The 26,664-nt window shown below is 46.4% G+C and overlaps 1 protein-coding gene across 3 annotated transcripts in view; it reads right to left on the bottom strand.

Moving 5' to 3' along the window:
• Window positions 1–20,333, bottom strand: part of TBC1D12 (TBC1 domain family member 12) — a 306,314-nt gene extending 285,981 nt beyond the window's left edge. The window contains exon 1 of one of the 3 annotated variants that reach the window (XM_086922463.1): window positions 20,018–20,333. In XM_086922463.1, coding sequence (XP_086778589.1) covers window positions 20,018–20,131 — 114 coding nt within the window. In that variant the 5' untranslated portion in view covers window positions 20,132–20,333. Of the gene's footprint in view, window positions 1–18,656; window positions 18,731–20,017 lie in introns of those variants that run through there. The other 2 variants (XM_086922464.1, XM_086922465.1) reach the window with 2 other exon arrangements.
• Between the last annotated feature and the right edge of the window lie 6,331 nt (window positions 20,334–26,664).

Genomic DNA, 26,664 nt, shown 5'->3' with positions numbered 1-26,664 from the left:
GGCGGGTCCCGTGGAGCAGCCTTCAGCATCAAGAACTGCCGGGGAGCTTTCGATGAGGCTGGACCCTCCCTTAACCCTTCTGCCACGGCGTTGCGGCTAGAATCTCCTCTACCGGCCGCGGCTGAATCGCGGCTTGAATCGCTGGGGAGCTTTCGCTGCAGCCGGAGCCGCCTTCTACCTTTCTGCCCGGCGGTGCGGCCACAGCCGCCTCTACTTACTCGCCCGGCAGGGGTGGTACAGCGAAGCCCCCTGTTGGGGTCAGTACCGCTGGGGAGCCTTTTTGTGCGGCCGGAGCCGCCTTCTACCTTTCTGCCTGGCGGTGCAGCCACAGTCGCCTCTACCTACTTGCCCGGCGGGGCTGGTACAGCAAAGCACCCTGTTGGGGTCAGTACCGCTGGGGAGCCTTTTTGTGCGGCCAGAGCCGCCTTCCCCCTTTCGGCCCGGCAGGGTTGGTGCCGCGGAGCAGTCCGTTGCGGCTGGAGCCGCCGGGTAGCCTCGGACTGCGGCGGGGCTGGTACAGCAAAGCACCCTGTTGGGGTCAGTACCGCTGGGGAGCCTTTTTGTGCGGCCAGAGCCGCCTTCCCCCTTTCGGCCCGGCAGGGTTGGTGCCGCGGAGCAGTCCGTTGCGGCTGGAGCCGCCGGGGAGCCCTCGGACCGCTGCGAACCACTTTACAACACTGCATAGCAGAACAAACACTCAAATTGCCCCAACCTAATGGTATATGCAGTTGTTTGTTGAGGCGCATAAAGACTTGACCAGTGCAGAGTCCCCCGGTGTTTGTTGGGCGCTGGGCCTTGCTGCTTTCCTTGACGCGGCTCGGCTTTGCTCCGCCACCTGCTTCACTCGACCGGCCGGGCTTGGCTCCGCCGGTCTCACCGCTGCTGCTGTCTGTCAACTCCTACAAGCCCCAGGATCCTCAGGGGCAGGACGTGCTGTTTCCACGCACTAGGAGGCGCATAAAGACTTGACCGGTCCCTCGTCCCGCGAGGACGCGCGCGGGACGTGCCGGGAGAAGCCCGGGACAAGGGCGGTACAGTCTGTGACAGTCTGGGACTGGACGTGACTGGGCTGGGCTGGGCCAGGGACCCTGATTCTTGTTCATCGCTGGACTTCCGTAACCCTCATATAGTGAGACAATACTGCATTTCAATATACTCCTCTTGGTTATTTTGAGTTCCTAGTGTTTATCTTAGGTGGCTTGTTCTATCCCGTGCTATTAGATAAAGTTTCAGATTGTTTTACAATTAACACCGTTGGGTATGTCTAAACAAAAGGGTCCCCTTGTGCCTAACACCTTGGATAATTACCTAGTGAAGGTTGTGAGCAAAATCAACAGTGAAAGACGGCAGTCTTTAGGGTTAAACTCGTCCCCTACAACACCCGCTGCGCAACCTTCACTAGTATTACCGGCACGGGATGATAGCAGTGATATCGTTAGTTTTAATCTCTCTGCTAGTGACATACCTGAACAAAACATTGCTCCCACTGTTGATCTAGAAGTATCCTTGGATACGACGGTGCAGAACCTACCGACTCCTGTGCCTAGAGCAGTCAGAGCGTGCAGGAAAGTACAGACCAAACGTGGGGGGGGTCACGTTCGGCTAGAAGAAGAATAGTTTCTCCACACAAAATCGTAGATAATGATATTATTACAGGGAAGGGGGGCACGGTGAAATGGGAGGACGAACAAATAAAAAAATTAGTAAGTAGGATTGATTTAAAGATCAAGGTTATTGTTAAACCCCTTGTGGCAAAAATCGATCAGCTTACTGAAGAGGTTAAAAGACTAGGAGGACTCCTCAAAAGACAATGGAGGAAGTGGATAGTTTATCAGCTTTGGTATCAAGCAGATGTGAAACCCGTGAGGTTCACCCAGAGAGAGGGGAAGGAGGTAGTGAGAATATTGTACAGCAACAACCCCCTACCCAGCTCCCAGTAGGTGAGGATTCTCAAACTGTAGTTATAGAGTCTCCCTTAACAACACCTACAGAACCGCGCCAAGAGCGAGATTTATTCCAATTTGTTGTGGAAGCTTCTCCCCTAGTTTTAGTCTTGGCAAACCCTTTGGCCCCTGGTCAGGTGGAGTCAACAACATCACTTATCGATAAAGCGCTGCACTGGTTGACGAAAAACATGAAAATGTCTCCCTGGGGCAAACAGCAGTTAGCAGGGGAAATCATTATGGCTAGAAGGGTAGCCTGGCTTGGGGGACTACCTGAAAAGGTTTAAGGGAGATTGTATAGCCTTGAATTTTTCAAGACCCGATGTACTCCCAAACATACTGGCAAACGTATTCACCCCACAACACAGGGATTCCGCTATGATCCCACTAACACTGGAATTCTTCTACAGTAGGAGATGGAGTGTAGCGAACTACAGTAGACTATGGCCTAAACAGACACCTGTGCTAAGGACACTGGGGAGGGGTGCCCATACTAGGGATGGAGGTATCACCTTGGAAAATCGGTTCGGGGTTTTGTCTGACTTGAATGAATGTGATGGACTCCTGAGGGCTGAAAGATTTGTAGATATGAAAGAAACTGGGTTTTGCAGAATGTATGGTCCTAAGGATTGGATTAGGACACAAACTAACAAGGCCCGTACTCCACAAAGAATTCCACTGGAGGGATCCTACCAGCCAGGGCAGCCCACAGAGAGCAGGGATTTGTGTCAATTAATTTGCTCGGACCCATTTGGGGAAAACTACTGCCAAGAACCGAATGGGCTCCCTCCAGAGATGCACTGCCACATGCCCACTAACATAGAACATCATTCAGTGACTGAGGGTGTGACCCCAGTAGCTAAATCCTGCAGCTTACAAGGTCAGGCAGGGTTGGTATTCCTTTCGTGGAACCTTGCTGGAATTGACAATAAGTTAATATCTCCAGAATGGTGTAGTTTTGTTGACCAGTATGACATCATTCTTTTTCAGGAAACCTGGTCAATGGTTCCAGTTTATCGTTTGGGGTTTCTTAATTTTCACGCCCCTGCCACCAAGAAATCTAAAGGCCGACCGGCTGGGGGTTTGATAATTTGGGTCCGCCAATCCTTATGCGGTAGGGTGCAACAAATTAATCCCCCCTCGAATTACATTCTGTCAGTAAAAATCACATGGGCAAATGGTCAGGGGATGGCTATTTATAATATCTATGCAAGGGGGACAGCAGGGGGACAAACATCTGAGGTAATCTCTGATCTTGATCATCTGCTCGAGGCCCTCCCAACACAGATGTCTATCATAGTAGGTGGAGATTTTAATACTACTTTTGAACCTCTTGGACAAGAGGATCAGTTTCTTGCTGCTGAGGAAGACAATAAATGGGGTGTCCCCCAGCTTGAATTACCTGCCATAAGAAGATGGACAGCGGTAGCGATGCAGCTTAAGGCCCTATGCTTAGTGAGAGGGCTTAGAGCAGCAAATGGGCGTACTCCGTCCGATCTACTAGGAGAAAATACATTTGATATTGGTAGACACTCTAGTCGCATAGATTATTTTCTGGTGGATATAAGAGGATGGCATAGACTGATAGATATGACTGTTAAAAATAGGTTGGAAAGTGACCACAATCCACTTTGCTTGGAATTCCAAGCACAGAAGGGGACTAGAGATCAGAACCTGGGGTGTGGGAAAGTCACCCTGGATATTGTTGCCTCCAATAACATGCGTCACATTAAATGGGGTAATTTTATTGAGAACCCTGAGAAATTGGAGGTCCTTAAAAAGAGGGTTGTTAAAGAAGTGGTTAATTCAAACACTCACATCAGTAAGATAGACTTTCCACAAATAATGCTTGAGGCCCATATCAACTTTTTCGCAAAACTTCAATTGATCTTTAGGAAAACCTTAAAACAGGCCAAGGGAAACAAAAAACAACCCAAGGAGGGGTGGTATAACAACGCCTGTAAATTAGCCCGTCAAAACTTGAGTACAGAATTAAGGAGTAGGAATCCCTCAAGAGTAAGAATAGCAAGGGAAACTTATAGGCTAGCCCAAAAAATAGCTAAAAAAAGAGTGGGATGAGGAACAATGGCGTGATCTGAAAATAGCCTGTGGAGCAGAGGACTCAAAACAATTTTGGGCCATTGTGAAATGGGATAGAGGAGGTGTAGCTGACCCCCCCCCCCCCCCAAATTAACGTTGCCAAGCAACAATGGGTAGATTTCTTCAGACCACAATATGCTCGTAACCGAGCTGAAGAAGACTGCCCACTACCCCCAACTATTTTTAATAAAAGTCAGCTCTTTACAGCTAAAGATGTCAGTATAGCGTTAGACTGAGTGACCGGGGGAAGAGCCCCAGGCATAGATGGCATCTCCGCTGACGTGTTTTTAAGTGATAGATCATCTTGGTGTCAGTACTTTGAGTGTTTAGCTAACTCTGTGGCTAGGGGTGCACCAATCCCACCATCATGGAAAGGCGCTGAAATAATTCCAGTTTTTAAAAAGGGTGACAAATCTCTACCCGGTAACTATAGACCAATCAGTTTTATAGACTCAGCCCAAAAACTTGTTGGTCGTCTAGTGCAAAATAAATTGCAAACATGGATAGAAGAACATAATATTCTGTCCCCATACCAAGCTGGCTTTCGGCCTTGTACTAGTTCAATTGACCAGGTATTTTACTTCGTAACACTTTACTGGAAGAATGTAGCCTTAACCAAGGGGACACTCTATGCGGTCTTCGTAGACCTGAAATCGGCTTTCGATTTAGTCTCCCGTTCCAAACTTGAGGGTTCTCGCTGAAGCAGGGATATCCCCGGAACTATTGACTTTACTTGTCCGCTTGCATGAGAACAACTACGCCAGAATCAGATGGGAGGGGGGGGGGGGGGGGGGGGGAACAGGGTGAGGTGAATGACTCATTTCCTGTCGAGCGTGGTGTTCGGCAGGGGTGTGTACTGGCACCCACGCTGTTTTCTTTATATATTAACGGCATAGTGGATCATCTTAACCGTTCCCCCACTGATTCCCCCGTTCTGGCTGGGGCCCGCGTGCCTGTTCTCATGTTTGCGGACGACACGTTGATTATTTCCCGGACACCGAGTGGGCTCCAAAAGGCTGTGAATGCATTTGGAGAATTTTGTCAACTGCGTCGACTTGAGATAAGCACCTCAAAAACGAAGGTCATGTCCCTGAATCAGCGAAAAACCTTCAACGGTATAATTAATTTTAATGGGACTCCACTAGAGCAGGTAGAGGCATTCACGTATCTAGGAATATCTCTCCAGAGTAATATGGGCTGGAAAAGTCATATTGACATGGCTGCTCTAAAATTTCACCAGCTTGCGGGTGCCTAAGCCACAAAGCACAAAGCTTCCTTTACCAAGCCAATCACACCTGCCCTAGAGATCTACAACATGAAGGTTATAAGTGCCTCTTTGTATGGTTCAGAACTATGGGGGTTTAATAAACTGAACCAACTAACAATGGCGGAGAACAAATTTCTACGCTGTTTAGTCGGGGTCCCCCAAAGTACTCCTACCATACCGCTAGTATATGATCTTGGCAGGAAAAAAATTGAGGATATAGCTCGGCTACGGCCTCTACTTTATTGGAGGCGTATCTGGCCAACTCCGGAATTAGCACACTATGCCCTGGGATTAAAGGATATCATTAGGGCAGATCGCTTTCATTCTATACCATGGCTTAAAGAGATAAGGGGCCTACTACGAAAGTTGGAGCTTGACTATCCATGGGAAGACGCAGATGTCTCAAGGTTACCATCGAAAATAATTTTGAAAAAAAAGTACTGGGAAATGATCTGGAGGTCCGTCTACAGTACCTGTACAACCACTAATCTAACAGGACGTTTCCTTGATTTTAAACCTCGCCCAGCTTGTGTGGCTTACTGGGATATTATAGTGCGTCCGTTTGACCGAAAGCTGTATTTCCAGTTTAGAACTGGAACTCTAGCTGTAAAAGCTTTCAGTTACAAATGGTCAGCAATCCGGGATGACAAATGTCATAACTGTACAGACTTGACCGAGAATGTAGCCCATATGTTGTTTGTATTCCCTCTTTACACAAGCCCTTGTCGTAAGTGGCTAAAACCAATGTGTACCAACCTGGGCACACGGAGGTATATTGAAGCTCTGAGAATATTAGAGACTGACTGTTCCCCGTGTATAGCGATTGCTGTTGCTAAATTTTTAAGATGGGCTTGGATCATACGCACTCGCACTTTAAACTTTCCAGAAGTTAGCTAATGAACTGTAAGACCTCCAAAAACATATGATTGATCTTGTTTTAAGTATAAATTTTGGCTAATTTCAAATAGTCTTTTAACAAACTTTTTAACTTTACAAATGACAGCTACAAAGATTTAATAACTTTTTAACATTGTAATTTCTTTTGTTATGTAGTATTTATAATGGTTGTGATAGGCTGTTATTCTGCTTTTATGACATGCTGTCGAATAAAGCTTTGAAATTGAATTGGTAAGCAATCCGTGGTTTGAAGCATCAATCAGAAATTCAGAAAGGACAACTAAGGAGCCAATAAAAAAAAGTCTAAAGTTGATGGAAAGGTAAAAGGATACAATGCTGCCTGAATGGATAGCCAAAGCTGTACAAAAGGGGGTGGTGATGTACGGAGCATCTGAACCAATCAAACACTCAAACCCAGTCAACAGATCTGGGTTTAATCCATCACCGTTCTTTAGCCCACTCTGCCACCCCAGTTCAGACATGGCCATATGCAAATCAGTCTGACGCTGTGCCTCATGGGAACAGTCCAGCCCGAACTGCCAAGCCATGCCTTCCCTGGACCGGAAACAAGCTTCCTAGGACCGATTTCTGGCATTTCAGCCGTCTTCAGCCAGGCTTGCTTGAATCCAGTGGCAAAGTGAGCAAGGGACTCAAGTCTGAGCATACCCTGCCAATTTATGGCGAACAAAGCGGTACAAAAAGGGGTTGTGATTGGTTCAGATGCTCCGTCCATCACCAACCCCTTTTGTACCGCTTTGAATGGATAGCCAAAGCGGTCCATAGTGAGATTACAATAATAATAAAATCACAAATTTAAAAAGTAGTGAATGAGATAAAGTATGATAAATTAAATGGCGACTGTGTATAGCAAGAGCATGGAATATGTAACAGAGGCATGTACTAGTTTTTAAGGTCAAATACCTTCTAGATCGGATATTCTTTGAAAGTAAAACAATGTGCAATTTTATAGAATGTTTCAACTATATTTGTCTCTTCGCTGTGCTGTATATTAATACCAAGTCTAAGGAATCACCTGCAGATCACTCCGACCTCAGCAGCAAACTCGTTAATTGCTCCCAAGTTAAAAAGGCGTGTGAAAATGTAAAGTTGTTCCACATATTTTAACTCATCAGGCTTGGATAAGTAGAAAAAAGTGGTTCAACCCATTTCTACAAGGTGGACCCTAAATATTAGTTACAGAAACACTCGGGGGAAACAAGCCTTAGTGGCAAGGTGCACCACACATACATCACTTAACTTTTAATTCAAAGTAAATCTATTCTTCTCGCTCCGTGCCCAAGTCATAACTAGTTGCATCAAAGTAGATCCAGAAGACATCCATTGTTCCAAAAAGGATTCTCTAGATGCCGAAAGCCGCTCCCAAGCGACTACATGGCATTCAAAAACAGATATTTACCACCAATCTCTACTGAAACAAAACAAAAAAAAATCAGATTTCAAATTAATAAGTACTGGAGGCAAATTACCAAATGATCGAGTGCCTGTTCACCAACTGCTTCAAATCCTCATTCATTACAGAAACTAGCCTATATGGAAAATTCCCAAATTCCTTTCCACTACACACAGAAGTCCATTTTAGAATACTGAAGCTTTTAAGTGAGCTGCTGCTCCTAACGCGAAACATCCTCATCCACCTAAAACATTAAAAAAATAACTAGTACAAACCCCTTTAATGAGTCTATATTTAACCTATATCCATGTCCAAAACGCAATTGGCCTGAGGTCCTGGACCTTTACACTCCCAGTGATCTGACTTTAAGTCCTGTGTAGGCCCCTCAGAGTCTAGACCTTCTAAAGAGAAAATGCATTTTATTCCCATTGTCTACAAAGTACACGTGTTACTCTCCTAAAAAAAAGTAGACCTTTATCCTCAGCTTGTAGAATTCGTTTTCGAATACAGTGAAAAATAACTTGCCTTCTTAAAATCCCTGACAGATCACTTCATTGCAAAGTAGCGTCTGCATCTTCCAAACACATGCATCACTGACGAAACCATGTAGTCAAATAGTCATATTTTTCAAACAATCTGGTCACTCAGCAAAATCACTGCCTGGTGCTTTTATTATAGTGAACAAAAGAGGGCACTCTCCATGTCCGCTTCCAGCCCGATCCCTCATTACCGCTCATCCAGCAAGCGCCTAAAAAGTGTTCCCCTGCACATCGGAAACGTAGCTTTCTCTATTGATATTCTATAAAGTCTATTATTTGCAATGTTCTTCTATAATGCTAACATTTACTTCATATGAACGTATTATGAAACACCCTATTTCTGATAGGTATCAGTGCTTTACTATTTTGAAATAATAAAAATAATTAAAATCAGAAACACAAGAACCAGTTATTTTCGGCACCTTCAAACGACACCTTTTTTTCTTTTTAACAGAGGCCTTAAATCCCCGTAACTAAACCCTGGAAATCCATCCTGATCATTCACTGCAATGCAAATTTTCAAACAAGTGCTCGTACCCGAATGAGCCCATTACCACTTGGTGGGAGTTTCATTAATTTGCATGACCAACTAGCAAAACATTCCCCTGGCAATGCCCACTACACCTTTCCTTGGTGTCACAAATACAGGGACATCTGTGTACGTTGCAGAAATTCCTGAGTCACATGCAATATTTCTGAACACAAAACTTGGGTCATTCAGACTTTGTGAATCACGACCCGACTGTGTGTAGTAGAGCTATCTGGCGTTTTTGTGAGCCAGTCTAACTTAAATGCGGATTATATTTTTACAAGAACAATTTATCATGTGACAAAAAGCTCAGTTTATAAAGAAACTAGAATCATGGAACAGAAGACAAAGTAAAAAAAAAAAAAACAGACGGAAGAGCAGCAAACCTCATTTAATGAAATCCAGTGGACTCTAACTCATTTATGTACCACATAACAGAAATCACTAAAAGCATAAAAATCAACAACCCAGAAGAAATAAAAAGGAGAAGTAAATTAAACAAATTGTATGGTGTGCTTGATATCAATTTGTTTTTGAACCTGCTGGAGAGTTTAAAAAAAAACGCAATCATGATCCCACTATGTGGAGGGAATACTTCCTAAACCTGTACGTAAAGACATTAGAGCTACAAGGCTCATATAGGGTCAGAAAAATATACTGAAAATGTTACCCTTACAAGGCAAATCGTTAAAGAACGGTAACCACTGAAAAAATAAATGAACGGCTCCACAGCAAATCAATAATGTGTGTTAGATAATATTTGGCATTGAGTGAGACGCTACAAAACTCTGAGCTAGACAAACAAGCCCCTACAATGCTACTCGCTCTCTTAAGTTAGATAAGCTTTCCTTGTCAATAGTGAGAAGGGCTGGTCAATGCAAGGGAGATTTTCAACATAGTCAGATCCTTCACGGACCCCAGCGCACTGACTCGAACTCAACCTGCCTCCCAGTCTCTGTGCGATAAACTTTCACAATTCTTTGAGGAAAAAATTGAGGCTATTTACTCCTCCTTTCCTATCGCCAGCAGTGAAGGGTCGGTAGAGGAATCTACTACGTACCCGCTACAGTCGCCCACTTTGCTAGAATTCGCAGATATCTCGGAGGCCGACACAATGGTAGAATTACTCAACTGTAAATCTGGCTCCCCTAAGGACCCTTTGCCAGCCAAACAATATAAAAACTGGCACCCCTGCTCAATCCATACCTTAACCATATCTGGAACGAATCCTTGAGAACGGGCAGTTTTCCAGCTAAATGGAAGCACGCTTCCCTGGTCCCCATCCTTAAAAAACCTGATCTTGACCCGGATAACCCTAGTAACTACAGGCCTATCTCTCTCTTGCCTGCCCCAGCTAAGATCCTGGAAAAACTGGTGCACTCCCAGCTTGCCAATTACATCGAATCCCATGGGCTCCTGCATGACTCAGCACGGCTTTCGGTCGGGCCATAGCACGGAGTCGGCCCTTTTCGAAATGGCTGACTCGGTGAGATGGACGCTGGACCGAGGGTCGAAGGCGGTGTTAGTGCTGCTGGATCCATCAGCAGCAATTGACACCGTCTCTCACAAGATCCTGCTGAAAAGGCTGGGAGACCCGGGTATTGGCGGAACTGTGTTGAGATGGCTCTCTTCTTACCTGGGTGACCGTACTCAGCAGGTATACATCCCTCCCTACGCCTCTACCGCTAGACCACTTAAATGGGGAGTTCCACAGGGCTCATCCCTGAGCCCGCTCTTGTTCAATGTTTACTTTACCCCCTTGGCTAAACTGATTGCGCAAACTGGGATTAAATCCACCTCCTACGCTGACGACATTCAGCTACTCTTTACCTTTGATACCCCCACTGCCTCTGCCTTCGACCCACTGAAATCCTGTCTAAGAGACATCTCCAGCTGGATGGACTCCAACTCCCTGTGACTCAACGCTGGAAAGACAGAGATTCTGTTTTTTAATTCATCATCCCCTCTTGATTCTAATCTATGGTGGCCAGATGATCTCAGCCATGCCCCCACGCCTAAAGACTCAGTGAGAAATCTGGGAGTGCGCTGGAATAATCATCTCAGTTTTAACGCCCAGGTTCAAACAGTAGCAGCATCCTGCTTTGCTAAGATCAAGACAATCAAACGGCTCATCAACTACCTGCCGATGGACTGCCGTAAGACTGTGGTACAAGCTCTGATAATATCTCATCTTGATTACGCCAACGTACTATACCTTGGCATCACAGCAGGCCTATGTCACAAACTACAGACTGTCCAGAATGCTGCTGCTCAGCTGGTGGAGGGAATTCCTGCCAGACATCACATTTCCCCTCACCTCCGTACACTTCACTGGCTACCCATTGCCAAGAGATGTATTTTTAAGGCCATGACCCTGGCTTTTCGTGCCTCCAAGTGCAAAGGCTCGGCCCATCTGAAAAGTACTCTGAGACCGTATGTCAACACCAGGACATTACGCTCAAACTCCCTACTTCTGCTGGAAACCCCAAGATTTAAACGTACTCGCGCCGGAGGGAAAACATTCGAGGTCTGCGCCACTCTGTGTTGGAACAACCTCCCGGTTGCCTTACGTGCCTGCCAAACTGAATCAGCATTTCGAAAGTCCTTGAAGACTCATCTTTTCCCCACTTAATGCCCCCTTGGTTCCGAGCCTCTCAGTTCCATGATTTATCAGCGCCGGGACGCCCCGTTGGGGCAGCTGCTGCGCTTTACAAAACACACAAAATAAATAAATAAATAAGACGCAAAGATAAGTATTTCCTGGAGCCACATGCTGATGTGCTGAACATGAAGAACAGGAGCATCAATAAACTTTCTGTATTCATGTAAATCAAAGTACACTGAACTTTCACATCAACAATAGTTCGCACAAAACTCAAAAAGGATTCTTTCCCAAAGGAAGTAGCACAGTTCGCATATCCCCCTTGCACTGCTCATTGAGTATGTAAAAAGCACGTCCAGGGAAAATCTGTGCAAATATGTGCAGACTTCAAATACCATTTGATTCGATCAGGCACTCGGAGCTAAACGTTAGCAAACCACTCTGGGGCATAATAAAATAAAATGTATCAATGCCACAATTAAATACATTGAATATAAATATCATCCAAATTGAGGTCTTTAAGCAGGAATGTTGGGTTAAACGAAGGGTGTGCTTACCCTTCGTCAAACTCTACTGTGCTGAATGGCTTAGTAGTAAAATGCCTCCCATAAATTGTCGTCTTAACCGCACCCAGCAGCAAAGGGTCCTATCAAAAAGGTCCAGAAGAAAATTGTCTTGGAAGCAATTGAAACAATGACAAAAGTCACGCTATTTCTGGATCAAAATAAATAACAGGAAAATCCCTTGATTGTGCACCGGTCAAATGCACTACCCACTATAATTTTCTATGGATTAGAATAATCTTGTGTGAACGTTTTACACCAGCATTAAAGATACTACCAGCAAAGTCTGTGTGCCAAGAAATAGCTAGCATATTTTAAACCTCAGCCATTATAAAAGCTAGAACTCTTTCACAGAGCAAGCTCCCCGATCACATTCCATGGGAGTGAAGTCTGAAGCCAAACATTAAACAAGAAGTATACAGAATGAGGAAACACCCACAGAAAACCTGCATCTCCAGTTCAATAAACAGGAACAAGCGCTCAGAAGGTGCATAGGGAGTAGGGCTGAACTGAGTAAATCCTCTGTGTCAGTCGATATCCATAAATGTATTTCTAAAAGTCAGCAGCAAGTTAATGAGAACACAAACGCCCTGCACTGCAAGAACCTACAAACAATGGGGCTGATTATGTTGACGGTGTGGCCGCCACCGACAATCCATCGGTGACGGTCCCACCGCCATCGGAACCATGATATCCGCCCGCCATATTACCATGGCACGCGGATAGGTTGGGGTCGGAAAGATGACCGCCATGCATCCAATCGGAGGATTCATACCCCTACAACGGTGGCGGTGACTCCCAGGAACCGCCTTAGGGATTATGATGTCCCTTTCCACCTGCCTTTTCATGGCAGGTAACCTGTAATGAAAAATCAGGCGGAAAGGGACTTTGAGGGCCTGTAGCGGGCCACACTTCTCCTCTGGCCCTCAGACATGGGACCTGGAGGAACCTATGGTGCTCCCCTACATATCCCTGCACCATGTGGCAGGCAGCGCATGGTGCCTGCCATGTAGTGTGCCTGCCATTTAGTGCAGGAATATGTAAAATGTCCCCTTTTTGTCTTTTGACGGGTGCTGCAGCCAGCAGCACCCTTGCCAATAAAAACATAGGCATTGCAACAGCTGTGGTGGACGCCGCATCCCATTGCCCATGTTGGGACCACCGACAGCCTGTGAGGCGGTCCTGTTTACGTTAGGGTGGTGGGCGAACTAAAGTCCGCCCGCCATTCTAATCAGGCCCAATATTATGTTATTTGTATAGAGTCAGCTCAACCCCAACAGGGTACTCTGGTGCTGAAGGAGGTCAATAACTAGAGGAAAGTCTGGCCAAGAAAGATTCCCCGGGCAGAAAGGAACACAAAACTGAACATGTATGACAGTTCTCTCCAAAACGTCCGAAAAAGGCAGGTTTTCAGCTTATATTTAAAGTTGATTATAAGACGGAGGTGTAGTGGCAGGGCAGAAAAGAGAAAGACTGGCCACCCGCTCTGGCATGATTTAAGCGAAGGATAATGGCAAGGGATTGAAAGGAAGATGGGACGATCACTGATGGTCTCCGTTTGGGACTTTTCTACTGACGGCATGGCTTGGACATGAATCACTTTATGGGAATGACACAAGAGCTTAATAAAAGCCCATTTGTGCATGAGAGGCCACTAAGTAGGGGGGCAGAATTGGCTTTGCAGAGGAATGGCTGGTAGTTTAAGAACTAGCTGTGCTGCAGGGTTCTAGATGGTCTGTAGCCTCCTCAAGAGATATTCCTGGGTGCGGACAAATAGCATGTTCCCATAGTCAAGACAGCTGGTTACCCGTGAATGTTTTACACATCCCTATGCCGTAAAAAGAAACAGAAACGGTAGTCCCTTGGTCTTTCATGGACACATGTTATGTTTGGGAGGGGGTATCCTAATTCTTTAGGCTACCATTCCTAAGACCACAGGCCTACCAACAATTTGCCAGAATCCTTAGTAGCAGTGCTATCAACTAATACATGAGTTAGCTTTTCTAATAAAGTATAACCGATTAAAATTAAGTACACCCGACTAGAAGACATGATGAGCAATACAACAAGCTCAAATACTACAGAATATGTGGAGTAGATTAGCTTTACTGTGGAAACCATCAGCTACGGGTCTGAAATGTAAAACACAGACAGATGTTCAAATACAAACAGAGACAGCCAGTTGGTAATTAAATGGCCAGATGACCAATATAAAACCAGAAAACCCGAGGCCAAGGTCTCCCAAAAGACTGGACTTGCACAAGTCGATAAAAATACTTTTCTGTCAAACACGACCATGCTCGCAAAGACATCTTAACACTTGCAACACTGTGGAGGAAAAGGGAGACTCCCTTACATAACAAGCACCTGTGAAAGCCAATGGATCTGGCTTGCATTTAAAGTCCTGGATAAAACTTTAAAATTACTGCTGTATTGAAGAAAAAAGAAGATGGAATGATATACCAAGCAAGCAACAGCATGAGGTCAAAAAATACTCTTCTGGGCAGAGCCAAGCCACACTTTACGTATATTTTAATGTCTTGGTTATGTGCCAGCTGAGAGTGTAGAAAAGAGTCTCTGAAAATCGCCAGAGAAAAGTAAACAGAAACAATACTTCACAGGAAACAGCAAAGAAATGCAATGCACAAATTTGTCATGTATATATCACTTAACCCTATGTGCGTTTAGGTTGGCAGATACTTGTAATAAATCAATAAAGTATTATGGTATGGAAAAGTTTTGAAATCATACCTGGAGGGATCTCATATGCAGTTTTCGATTTGGTATGGGGAGGGTCCCGTATTTTGGTATGTTAATCCTCCCTCATAAAGCGAATGAAATCTTGGTTAGTAAAAGAGTGATCATTGAAAAGAGCAGAGGCTCAGGTTCTCCCCATGACAACTGACGATGTAGATTAAAACGGTTTTTATCTAATTTCTGTTCCGAAGAAAAATCTGTGATCAACTACTCGTTCCTACTCAATATTACCATACAGTAGCTACAACTGCTCTTTGAGAAATCTTCGATTGATCCAGCCAAGCCTAGCAGCTACCGTCCTATATCCAATTTAGCTTATCTAGAAGACAAACTGCGGATTAAAAAAGTGTAATAATTCAACTCCGAAAATGTCTGATGGCTAACAATATAGTGCACTCTTACAAGGCTAGGATCTGTTGGGAGCAAGTACAGAATCCGTTTTTATAGCAATATTTTATGAGTTACAGGGAGACATAAATGGCATTAACTCTCTGTTACTTGATCTATTAGCAGTAATTCACAAATTTTGAGCTGTCCCATTTTACCAACATGCCTAACCTCTGTGTGACCTCTATATATTGTGACCTATGTACTCTTATACCTAGCTACACAAATTGTGTTCCAGATGAGCTACACGGCACCTCGCGCCAACATCCTCAGAGCACCTCACCTCAACATCGTCTCATACGATGACACCCAGCTGATCCTCTCCCTCACCAAGGACCCGAACACCGCCAAATCCAAACTTCACGAGGGAATGAAGGGCGTCGCAGATTGGATGAAGACCAGCTGCCTGAAACTGAACACAGACAAGACAGAGGTCCTCATCCTCGGCTCCACCCCCTCCATATAGGACGACTTCTTGTGGCAGACCACACTGGGAGCTGCCCCGGCACCCACTAACCATGCACGCAATCTGGGGTTCATCCTGAACTCAACACTCTATGACCCAGCAAGTCAACACTGTTTCCTCCTCCTACTTCCACATCCTCTGCATTCTCCGCAAGATCTACAGATGAATTCCTACCGAAACAAGGAGAACGGTCACCCAGGCACTCGTCAGCAGCAGGCTAGACTTCGGCAACGCCCTCTATGCAGGAACCACGGCTACACTCCAGAAGAGACTCCAACGCATATGAAACGCCTCAGACTCACTCGCCACAGCCACATCACCAACCACCTTAGAGATCTGCACTGGCTCCCGGTCAACAAGAGGATCACCTTCAAACTCCTCACCCACGCTCACAAAGCACTCCACGTCAGACCAGCATACCTCAACAAACAACTGTCATTCTACACCCCAAACCGCCAGCTTCGCTCCGCCGACCTCGCCCTCGCCACCGTCCCACACATCCGCCGAATGACCACAGGCGGAAGATCCTTCGCCCACCTCGCGGCAAAGACCTGGAACACCCTCCCTGCCCATCTGCGACAGACCCAGGACCAGCTGAATTTCAGAAGACTTCCCAAGACCTGGCTGTTCGACCAGTAGCTGCCACCCCTCAGCGCCTTGAGACCCTCACGGGTGAGTAGTGCGCTGTACAAATGCTTGATTGATGACTAATGTTAAACCAGAACACAAATACAACTTTAAATAGTGTTTCCATAATCTGATGTAGGTCTGTTAACTAAAATTAAATGCCTACAAACCTGAAGTACTTCTCTAGGGTACATCAGATAAGTTGCAAAAAAAGTATTAGTCTCCTGCCAATGTCAATTACAGCAGTATGGAAATTAAGAGTACGTATGAATAGTTAACCATACGTCCCTGAATCAATGACCTGGGCAAGACAAGTAATGTAAAAACCCTACCCGAGATTTGCTGCCAAACCAGCAAAGGAGTCTATGACAACAGCTGATAAAAATCTGAAGCAATGGGCTCAGAGCGGGCTAGCCAAAGTATCAAATCTCAAAGCTTCAGGAAATTGAAACTATATCTGCACACCTAGCCACCAACATGGACTTCTAAGAACATAGCATCCGAGCACTGAAAAGACTACATTGACTCCCAGTGCAATCTCGGGTACACTTCAAAATCTTGAGCTTTGCTAACTGAAGCTTCAATGATACAAACGCCAAGTTTTTAATGACGGGTTCTATTTGTTATCATTCAGAGCAAAGACTTGCACCAGCTGACTCCTCATCATTCCAGTTGATGAAATTAAAAATATCAGACTTCCTTCAACATTGCTGCCAGACTTTGGAATACTCTTCTTAGTACTAAGGTAAACAGTAAACCTTTGGACTTTAAGAATTATTTGAAATGTTTACCAGGGCTCAAATGCATTCTCTGGAAGTCTTAATCTCCATGGGGTCTCGGCAGACAAAGCCCTCACTGTTCTGCTGCTCTCCCCAAAGGTCTCCCCTTCTTTCATTATTGTTCATGTCTCCTCGATCCTTATTGGGTCTGTCCCTTGTAGAATCCTTTGTCGACTCTGCCATGGTCTCTCACTGCATGTGCAACAAACAGCCAGATACTAATAGGCCTGATCCTCTTGTGGTTGTCCCTCTGCTGGTAGTGCCTCCCCATGCCCTACAGGTTATGACATAAGTAGTCTTCCAGACTCACCACATTCCCATGGTCCCCTAAGGAACCCCCACTTACCCGATTACCTAACTTTCCCTTACAACCTACAATAATCCTCTTCCACTTATTCATCTTTTTCTTGGGGGGGGTTCTCCGTGACCCCCCTACTCTAAGAGGGATGGTGGGGGACACCAGAGCCCATTGTCCACTCTGTCGAAACTTGCGCAACTGCATGACAGTATATGAAACATAGCAGACTTGCGTCACAAAACGAGCTTGAGTTAGATGAGACTTTGCAGCCACGGACAAGACGAACATAAGACACACGCCTTCCACCATCTGCCCCTTCCTGATGGGGAAGGGTGGGTAACACCACTCATATTTACGGAGGTTCTCAACACAACTGCATGACTCCTATGGGACTTTATAAATGTACGGTTGCCCCACTCTGTGCTCCCCCCCCCCCCATATTACAACTCAACACCCATCAGAAATGGAGCACATTATACAATGACTCCAGCCCATATCCTACTCCAACAACCAGCAGTACACATTAGGCTCAACACCGGACACCATCATGGGCACAACACAGCCCAAAGCCATATAGTTGACTGAGTGAGAACTAATTCAACACATTCTGATCCTTGCACCAACCGACATATCAATAATCCAGAAAAAGGTTAACATAATACACTACATCAACATACTCATAACATGACGTCAAAGATACACACAGGGCAAAGATGCCTCGAAACATAGCCACCAAAAGGACAACAACGGACTCCCAGCCGAAGGAACAAAAAATGGTAAAGGACTTCCCCACAACATACATAGCATTACAGTTGAAACAGAGCAATAACAGCATCTAGTTTGCAACTATCAAATACAGACCATCAATTAAAACATTACATTACTTAAATAACCTCCCCAGCCCCTTTGCAATATGGAATACCTCTAACCAAGACGAAATACAACCAAATGCAATGACAATAGGCTACTTTGAAGTCAGTGGGCTTGAATCCTACTCCAACAACTGTAAAAGCAGCCGACATCAAGCACGCTTATTGATCATACAAATTGGAGAAAGTCTCTAAATAAATGCACATAGCATACCGCGAGGTCCATTTCATCATATTTATTAAACGTGCCAACATCTTAGCAATCAGCTACTTGTGATCCCAATGACTTAACATAAAAATGTAACCTTTGACGTTTTGGATAAAAAACAAGAGAAAGGTTTTTTACGGTCATAAACAGTACAATCAGAAAAAAAGTGGCGATGCCATTTTAAAGATAACTTTAAAAGCGGAAACGCCCATTAAAGTACAGCCTACAATAACTAATTTACCATGTTTCATTTGGCAACGCCGGGTTGACTCGTCATGCCAATAACACACACGGTAGAGTACTATTGCGATATGTGGTGTGTGCGATAATAAAACAGGAGATAAGGCGCTATTTTATTTACTTTTGTGTTCATGCATTGTTATCTGCCTCTTCTTTACTATGCATTTTGCGTACCTGAGATGAGATGGTATAATACAGTTTCCAGACATGTTAAGCCGTGTGCCACTAGGTAAAAAGAATTATTGATGATAAGACATTTGAAACAATGTAAAGTGATGTTGGTTTCCTCGGCGGAGAATGATGATTGGATCAATACAATGAGAAAAGCAGCAGTGGGTGGGAACCGCAGCCCCTGTGACTGGATTCTGTGTCAGGAGCAGGTCACGGGGAAGGGCGGGACGAGGTACCGCCTCCCACAGAGGCGGGGGTGCGGGCGTTAGCTTCTGTCACCCTGCGCCGGGAACTCCATGCCCATGCTGGAGGTGGGGGAGATTTGTATTCTGCTGACAGGAGGCGTTAGGTGCTGCTTAAAACGTGGTGGGTGGGTTTCTGCTACTGCACCGATGAATGACTGACCTGCTGCTATTCACAGGCGAGTTCACGTGCCTCTGCTGATGGGGACTGGAGTTAGGACGGTGCCTTGTGCTGACAACAATAAAACATTCTGTTCTGTTGACAGGGCAGACTTTGGTGCAACGGAAAACGTAGAATTATATGATGGTGGAAGTGAGGGGCTTCTCTGCTGAAGGAGTTCCGTTTGCTGTTGAAACGGGCGCATTGGTCTAATAAAGGCTACTGGTGATAATAAGTCGTTAGGGATCTATAAAGATGAAATGTGAGAGGTGGTTACGTGCTACTTTACTGAGGTTGGCAAGCGACTTTCACGTGCAGCTACTGACAGTGGGTGCCCTGTGCAGATGACAATAAATAATTCTGGTGTTGCTACTGACAGGACAACATTTTTTTGCGTGCTGACGACTGCAACTTTATGAGCTGCTGCTGACTTATTGTACAACTGAAACGGTGGCAATAAAGGAGTGCTGACGAGATCGGGCCTTTCTTGAGTGACCAGGGGTTTTGAGCGCTGCTGAAAGTGGAGGTTGTGTGGGTTATTGATTTACGTACTCTGTGCTTCCCCTACCAATGTGCTTGCTGCTGATCTGAAAACTGCTTTACAGAGCGGGCCATCTGTGCTGCTACAGGAAGACGTCTTTCTGTACTACTAGCATGATCTTCGTCCTTTAGGAATAAAATCTGATGTGCGTATAAGGGATGTTGGTGCGTTGCAGACAGTGAGGTTTTTGAGCCACTGCTGACACTAGGCTTTCTTTCTACGCCGTAGCAGGCACGAGGACTCAGGGCTGCCGCTGACAGGGCGCTTTCCGTACTAAGGCGAACAGAATGACTTGCTAACAGCCTGCAGTCTATTAGGCTGCTGCCTGGGGGTCTCCCTGAGTCATCGCTGAAAGGGAGGGAGCAGTGGGGTCTCCTTCGGCTAAGGGCTCTCTCTCCCCGGCAGGGTCTGTGCTAAGTACCTTCCTGGCCGGCGAAGCGGCACCGCTGCCGGTCGCCGGGGACGGCAGTTCCTTGTTCCTCCTGGGCAGCAGGAAACTGATGCTGAAGGGGAAGCTCCTGTGCGAATTCTGCATGTCTCTACAGGGCGGCCATGGCTGCTGCCGCCCCGCTGCCCGCCCGCCACGTCGCCGCACGCGCAGCCTGGACCCAGCCGGGGGCTGAAGCGCTTCCCATTGTAATCAAAGGGCTGAGGGAGTGCAAAGCAGGAGGGCGGGTCTCGCCGGCATACACATCCTGTGCTCTTGCCCATTGGTTCTGAAAACAACAGTCTGCCCCATTGGTTGAACCGTAAGGGGTACGTTATTGGCTAATGTTCTCTCAGAAGCCGGAAGCTAGCATGAGATAGGAGGTTTTATTGGACAAGAAGCTCTGCTCAAGCATTTTGGTGGCTGATTGACAGACTGTAATTGAGTAAGTAACTTCCAGTCATTGTAAAGCCACACCGTTCATTCAAGAGTTATAAAACACTATTTTAATAGTTCTGTGTAAAATGGCAAATCCCGGGGTAGGCCCCGAGTGTCAATCTTCATAGTAAAAGGAAGGCCGGTCAGCTGTCATCATCTGGGGAACAGGCCTCTTGGTCTAATTCTTTTATATGGACATCGATTGCGCGAAGATGTTTTCTGCGCTCCAGCTACCTGCCTTTAACCACATTTATTGTTCAAACATAAAGGCAGCTCTGCGTTGATCCAGGACAACTGTTGGTTCAGGCGCTGCTATTTATGTTCTTGCATATTCTGAAATACTATGACTGGTGTTCTTGACTTTAGAAAGTTGCATTTAGTAAGGTTGCCTAGTCTTGATTCCGCTTCCTCCCACTAACCTTGTCTTCCCGTCTCTTTATCTCACTTTGACAAGATTTTTTCCATCCGTGATTTTCGATTGGCTCTGTTTTTCTATCTCTCTTCATCCTCCTCTCTTGTTTTGATGGTGAAGAATACTGCCAGTCTCCAAAAATGATTGCGGGGCAATGGCACAAATTAAGCAGTGAACTTCTGCAAGGAATTCAATGTATGGCTCTTAGTTTGGAGTTTTATACACTTACCTCAATCAATCAAGAGCTTGTTAAGTGCAACTACTCACCCAAAGGTGTCTCAAGGCTCTTAGTGAAGGGGGGTCAGCGGAGGTGGTGAGCTAATGGATGTTCATGGTGATTCATCGAAGAGCCAGGTCTTGAGGTCCTTCAAGAACTTAGAGAGTGTTGGTGTCTGGCCGTGAGGAAGGAGAAGGAATGGCCTCCTGTTCTGGTCTTCTTGATGCGCAGCACCGTCACAAGGGAGAGCTGGGCTGAGCGGAGGGATCTTTGGGTTGCGTGTAAGGAGAGGCGGTGGTTCATGTAGGCAGGTCCGGAGTTGTGGAGGGCTTTGTGTGCGTGGGTGAGAAGCTTGAAGGCGTTTCTCTTCTTGACGGGGAGTCAGTGTAGTGTCCGCAGGTGTTGAGTGATGTGGTGCTGTAGGTTGAGGACTAGTCTGGCGAAGGTGTTCTGGAGTTTGCAAGTGAGGTTCTTGTTGATCCCGGCGTAGAGAGCATTGTCACAGTCCAGTCTGCTGCTGATTAGGGCCTCAGTAGCTTAACATTGAGTAAGTGCAGCTCCGGGTGTTGTGGCATGGCAGCCAGTGATGGCGGACGCGTGAGCTAGTTGCTCTGTGCTGGCCCAAATTTAATCCTTTGTTTTCCCCGACAGACCTGGTCTAATACTAACTGCGCATAAGCCCCTGTCCCGGGGGGAGCCGAGGACACTTCGGTGAGTCCCTGGGGAATTGCAGAGACGCTGGAATTCCAGAAGACAAAGGGCTATAATCTGGATCGGGGCCGTATCAAAATGGTGGTTACGACCTCCTGAGCAGCGGGGCTGAGACGGCTCTGGGAGATGGAGGAAGGCTGGACCTGCCCGCTGCTCTGGGGTCCTGGAGCGGTTTGCCTGGCGGCCGGTGGCCCCAGCGGTGGGGGTCAAGTATTGCTGACGTACTATGGCTGTGAGACCCTTGCATCATGAGAACCTGTCCTGAAGGGCCTGGTTACCACTTGTAATAGTCGGAGTGTGGTGCCTCACACCCTTGCCAGTCCGGACCAGAAACCGCGGTCGCCGGAGAAGTGCAGTGAGTAGGGGCGGCCCGCACTGCGGGGAATACTCAGGCCTAGTTTGAAGCCCGGCAAGAGGGGCTATGCTGCACCTGATGTTGGGAAGCTCCAGAGTGGATGCGTGACCTGGCCCTAGTTGGCCTAAAGGTTTATCTGTGGTGGATGGAGGGAGGCACCTCACGCCCTGTACACCCAGATCGGGAGCAATAGCAGTGAGGAGAGGTGCCTGCAGTAGAGCCAGCCTGTAATACAGGATATGCAGAGGGCCTAGTTCGGGGCCCGGTGAGAAGTGTGCGGGGTTTCTTTTATAGGAACTTGGCCTGGCCTCTTACCGCACCTCCCTCCATATATGTGCAGGTCCACACCCGGCACAGCAACATAAAAGGTGGGGCCCTCTGGCAATAGATCATAGCAGAGAGCTAGTGCACTTGGGGCAGGAACACAGCCATTACCAGCCTAGACTGCTGCTGGGTTGCCCCCTACCTGAGATGCAACCCTACAAAAGCCCTCACTGAATCTTAATGGGGGTTTGCCCACGGTGGGCGCCTTCTTGGGGCCACTCTTCTTCCTTTGCAGGTGATAGAGCGTGCAGGGACCTACTAGTTCAATTTACCATACTCACCTTGGGCCCATATAACGTTCACACTTTGAACTAGCAGTCCTGCCTAACCAATTACTAATTTAGTCACCCTATCAGTTTGCCCAGAGGTCCGTTTAGGACTTATTTCTGTAAACCATGACTTACCATTCCTCGTCACCTTGCTATAAGTCCTGTGAATCAGAGGGAGTTAGAATAAACAGGCAATATTTAATCACATTTACTTTTCTTATAATAACCACAGACTCGGGGACAGTTTTAAAACCTTTATCTATGATACATTTTCTGAGTCAAATGTATAGGGCCACAATCTCGTGACCATACATTTTACAAGCAAGAATATAACCAGTAGGACATAAAGTTTGTAAGAAATCACAGTAACCCCTTTAGACATTGGTACCTGGGAAGGGTGAGAAAGGGAAATAGCACAAGGAGATACCACATAGATTATATTTACCTAGAATGGTGCAATGACCAATCCTGGTCACGGGCTGGGGTAAAAGACCAGAACCAGGCTCCCGACTAATCAGGTGCCCACGGGACAAGACCGGTGCAGATCAGGACAGATGACCTCAGCTAAGTGCAACGCCAGCGTCACACCCCTCTCTCTCGGGAAAGCCAGTTTGTACCCCAACTGGGTAATCGATTATTTCCCCACACCTCTGCTCTCGATCTCCTATAGCAGTCGTTGGGTCAGTGACAGGTCAGCTACTCGGACTAGTCGGACAATTTCTTTATCTAAGCCTACCTTAGTTATACTATTTCGAGGGCAATGTTCCACCCCTAAATGTTGTAAGTCTAAGTGTTCCCCTTCAGTGATTGATTGGAAAGACGAGGAGAGGTTATCACACCATACTAAGATGATGTCATTTTAATTCAAATCATATTGATTGAATCCCCACCCACAATTTACTTTCCTATTACTTTATTCCGCCCAACAATATTGGTACACATTTTGAATACATTGTATTTGGTAGCTTCCGTTCTAGAGGTCAGAGGATCAGGTTCCCAGGCACATCGTGGGCAGGAAGTGGGCTGGCAGGAGTTCAATGCCAATGCTTCAGCAAATTCAGAGTCAGAGTGCGCGTGTGCGGAATCGTCCAAGATGGAAGATGTGACAGTAGTCAGGCCCAAAGTACGAGCTAGTAGCAAAGTCAAAAAGAAACATATTAGAATACAGAAATAAATGAATGCACTGTATAACACTTATCTCTACTCTAACCCCATTACTTTATTTTAACTTGTGCATTAATAGTTAGGCATAACGAGCAAGCTTAGTACAAGCTGCAGCATAAGCATTAGCATGTGAGATTTAAAGCAGCCATTTCTGGCACTAGTGCGCAGAAGCAAAGATTTCCCACCAAGCAGAGAGGTACGTCATGCCGCATAAGGTTTCCCGCATTTTTGGCAGCCATTTTAATGCATTAGAGTTACTATTAGTAAAAGCACATAGGCAAGCTTCCCCTAGATGCTAGACATGTCGTGTAGTGCAAAAATTAGTAAACAAAATATGTTGGTTAACATATTACAAGTTATTTAGAGAAGGTTTAGTACAAGCAAGTTTCAGTATTTGCGAAACCTTGCTCCATCACAGGCGAGCCCCTCCCCTGCTGCGAGGCTTCGTGAACAGGCTCCGGATCCAACCCCTGACAGAGAGATAGAATTGCTTTGCGAAGTGGCCCTGTGTGGGACATCCCCGAGGCTGCTACTCTCCTGGTCTTCAAATGTGGTGACCTGGGAGCATAGCTGGCGACTAGTGTATAGAACCACCCACCGTCTTACTGAGAAGCAAGCGTAAGGAGGCAACTTTAGCACTACCTACACACTCCCAATCCCTAGCCCTGGGGCTGCCTCTCTCTGAGGCGGTATCCTGGAGAGATATCTCGACTGCCCTGCCAATTCTACACTTGATGGAGAGATGAGCAAGACCTAAGCGAAAACTACAGGGGCGAAACCGGATCAAGATGACCCTGCAGAATCAAGGCAGGGGAAAACTGGGCAACCAACCGGGGTAGACCCAGTGCAGCTGCAGTTGACAAAAATATTGGATGCTACCGCTGACACTAAAGCGGCACTACACCAGGACAGTAGCACTGTGTCAGTGGGGCTGGGGCTTTTCCGGACGCAACATCAGAAGTTGGTAGAGAGGATAAAAACTATGGAGTCCTCAAATTTGGACCTTCGTCCTACACAACAAACACTATCGCTTTAGGTAGTAGAGCTCTCTGATAGTGTCCGCACATTGGAACATAGGGTTGAAGACACAGAAAGCAGCAATCAGAGAAATAACATGAGAGTGGTGGGCATACCTGAAGGGATGGAAGGCAGAAACATGGTAGCCTTCCTTGAACCCTGGCTTTATTCAGATTTTGCATCAGAGGGTTTGTCATCCTTTTACACTCTTGAGAGGGCTCATTGTGTACCAACCCGCCCACCCAAACCAGGGCGTACCCGCACCCGGTTGTCGCCCGGCTCCTGCATTACAAGGACATACTACTGCAAAAGGCTAGGATCGAAGGCCCCTTTGTTGTAGATAATTACAATGTCTCCATATTCCCGACTAAACCATTAAAGTTCAATGGCGGCGAGCCTCTTTCCTGGAAGTCGAGAAAGCTCTGCGGGAGGGAGGCCTGCATTACTCCTTGATGTTCCCTGCCTGGTTTTGCATTGCATTAAATGGGGAGACACACTTTTGGGATGACCCCAAGAAGGCATGGAAGTGGCTGGAGGCCTACAAGTCTGGAGGTGGAGGCCCAAGCCCAGAGACCACAGAAGAGATCCAGAAGGAGATCCAAATGGGCCCACCGAAGAAACCAAGTCCGTCCCAAACCTTGAAGGAGAGGGCAGTGGCACTCCAGGCCGTGGCCAAGATTATGCAGATTACGGGAACTGCTTCTGAGGTCGGCTCCAACTCTGGGAAGGGGACCAGGGGCTCAGACTCGGACTCCTCCCACCAGGACAGCATCATTCTTCCAATAGTGTGGCTGAGTGTGGCCACTTCGCAACTAGTACCCACTAAGTCTCATTCTAGAAACAGGAGTACCCCGACTGCCCAATGGTACACAAAAGAGCTAAAAACACAAAAACAACTAACGAGGAACAGGGAAAGGCACTGGGGACGAGCTTATGACAGCGAAAGTAAGGACAAATATAAAGATGCTCTAGCCACTTACAAATCCATGATAACGGCAGCAAAAAAGCTCTTTTTCTCTAAACATATAGAACAAGCCAAAAACTCCAGCAAACAGCTATACAATATCGCTAAAACACTATCGGGTAACACACCTGATTTAACCCCTCCCCCCTCGCAATCACTATGCGATGCCTTGTCTGAGTTCTTCTTTGCGAAGGTAAACAACATATATCAAGCTTTCGCCTCAGAACCAACTACCACCCCCACCCCCCCCCTCCTCTGTCTGTCCTGAGCAATCCCCTGACGAGTTTTAATCCCTTAACTACTGATCAAACTAAGATCTTACTGAGTTCGGTTAAATCAGGATCAGCCTTGGACCCATGCCCTACGTCGGTGTTGACCACGGTCTCAGACACTATTATTCCTATTCTCACCCTTGTCTGCAACACCATCTTGTGCTCCGGGTCCTACCCAGATTCCTTGAAAAACACTCTGATCAAACCTTTATTAAAAAAAGCCAACCTCGACAGACAAGAGCTGAAAAATTATCGACCTATAGCAAGTCTCCCATTTTTAGCGAAAATTACGGAGAAAGCTATGAACCAACAGCTGTCTGATCACATTGAGAGATATAACCTGCTCAATGACACCCAGTTTGGGTTCCGTAAATATCACGGGACGGAAACCGCTCTTATTAAAGCAGCGGATGATATAAGAGCCATCCGGGACCAAGGAGGGACAGCCCTGCTGGTACTCTTAGATCTCTCCGCAGCATTCGACACGGTTGACCACAA

Source organism: Lissotriton vulgaris, chromosome 5 (assembly GCF_964263255.1).
Source record: "Lissotriton vulgaris chromosome 5, aLisVul1.2, whole genome shotgun sequence".
Classification (NCBI taxonomy): Eukaryota; Metazoa; Chordata; class Amphibia; order Caudata; family Salamandridae; genus Lissotriton; species Lissotriton vulgaris.
Note: the sequence above shows the minus strand (reverse complement) of the source record. Positions and strands in the feature narration are given on the sequence as shown.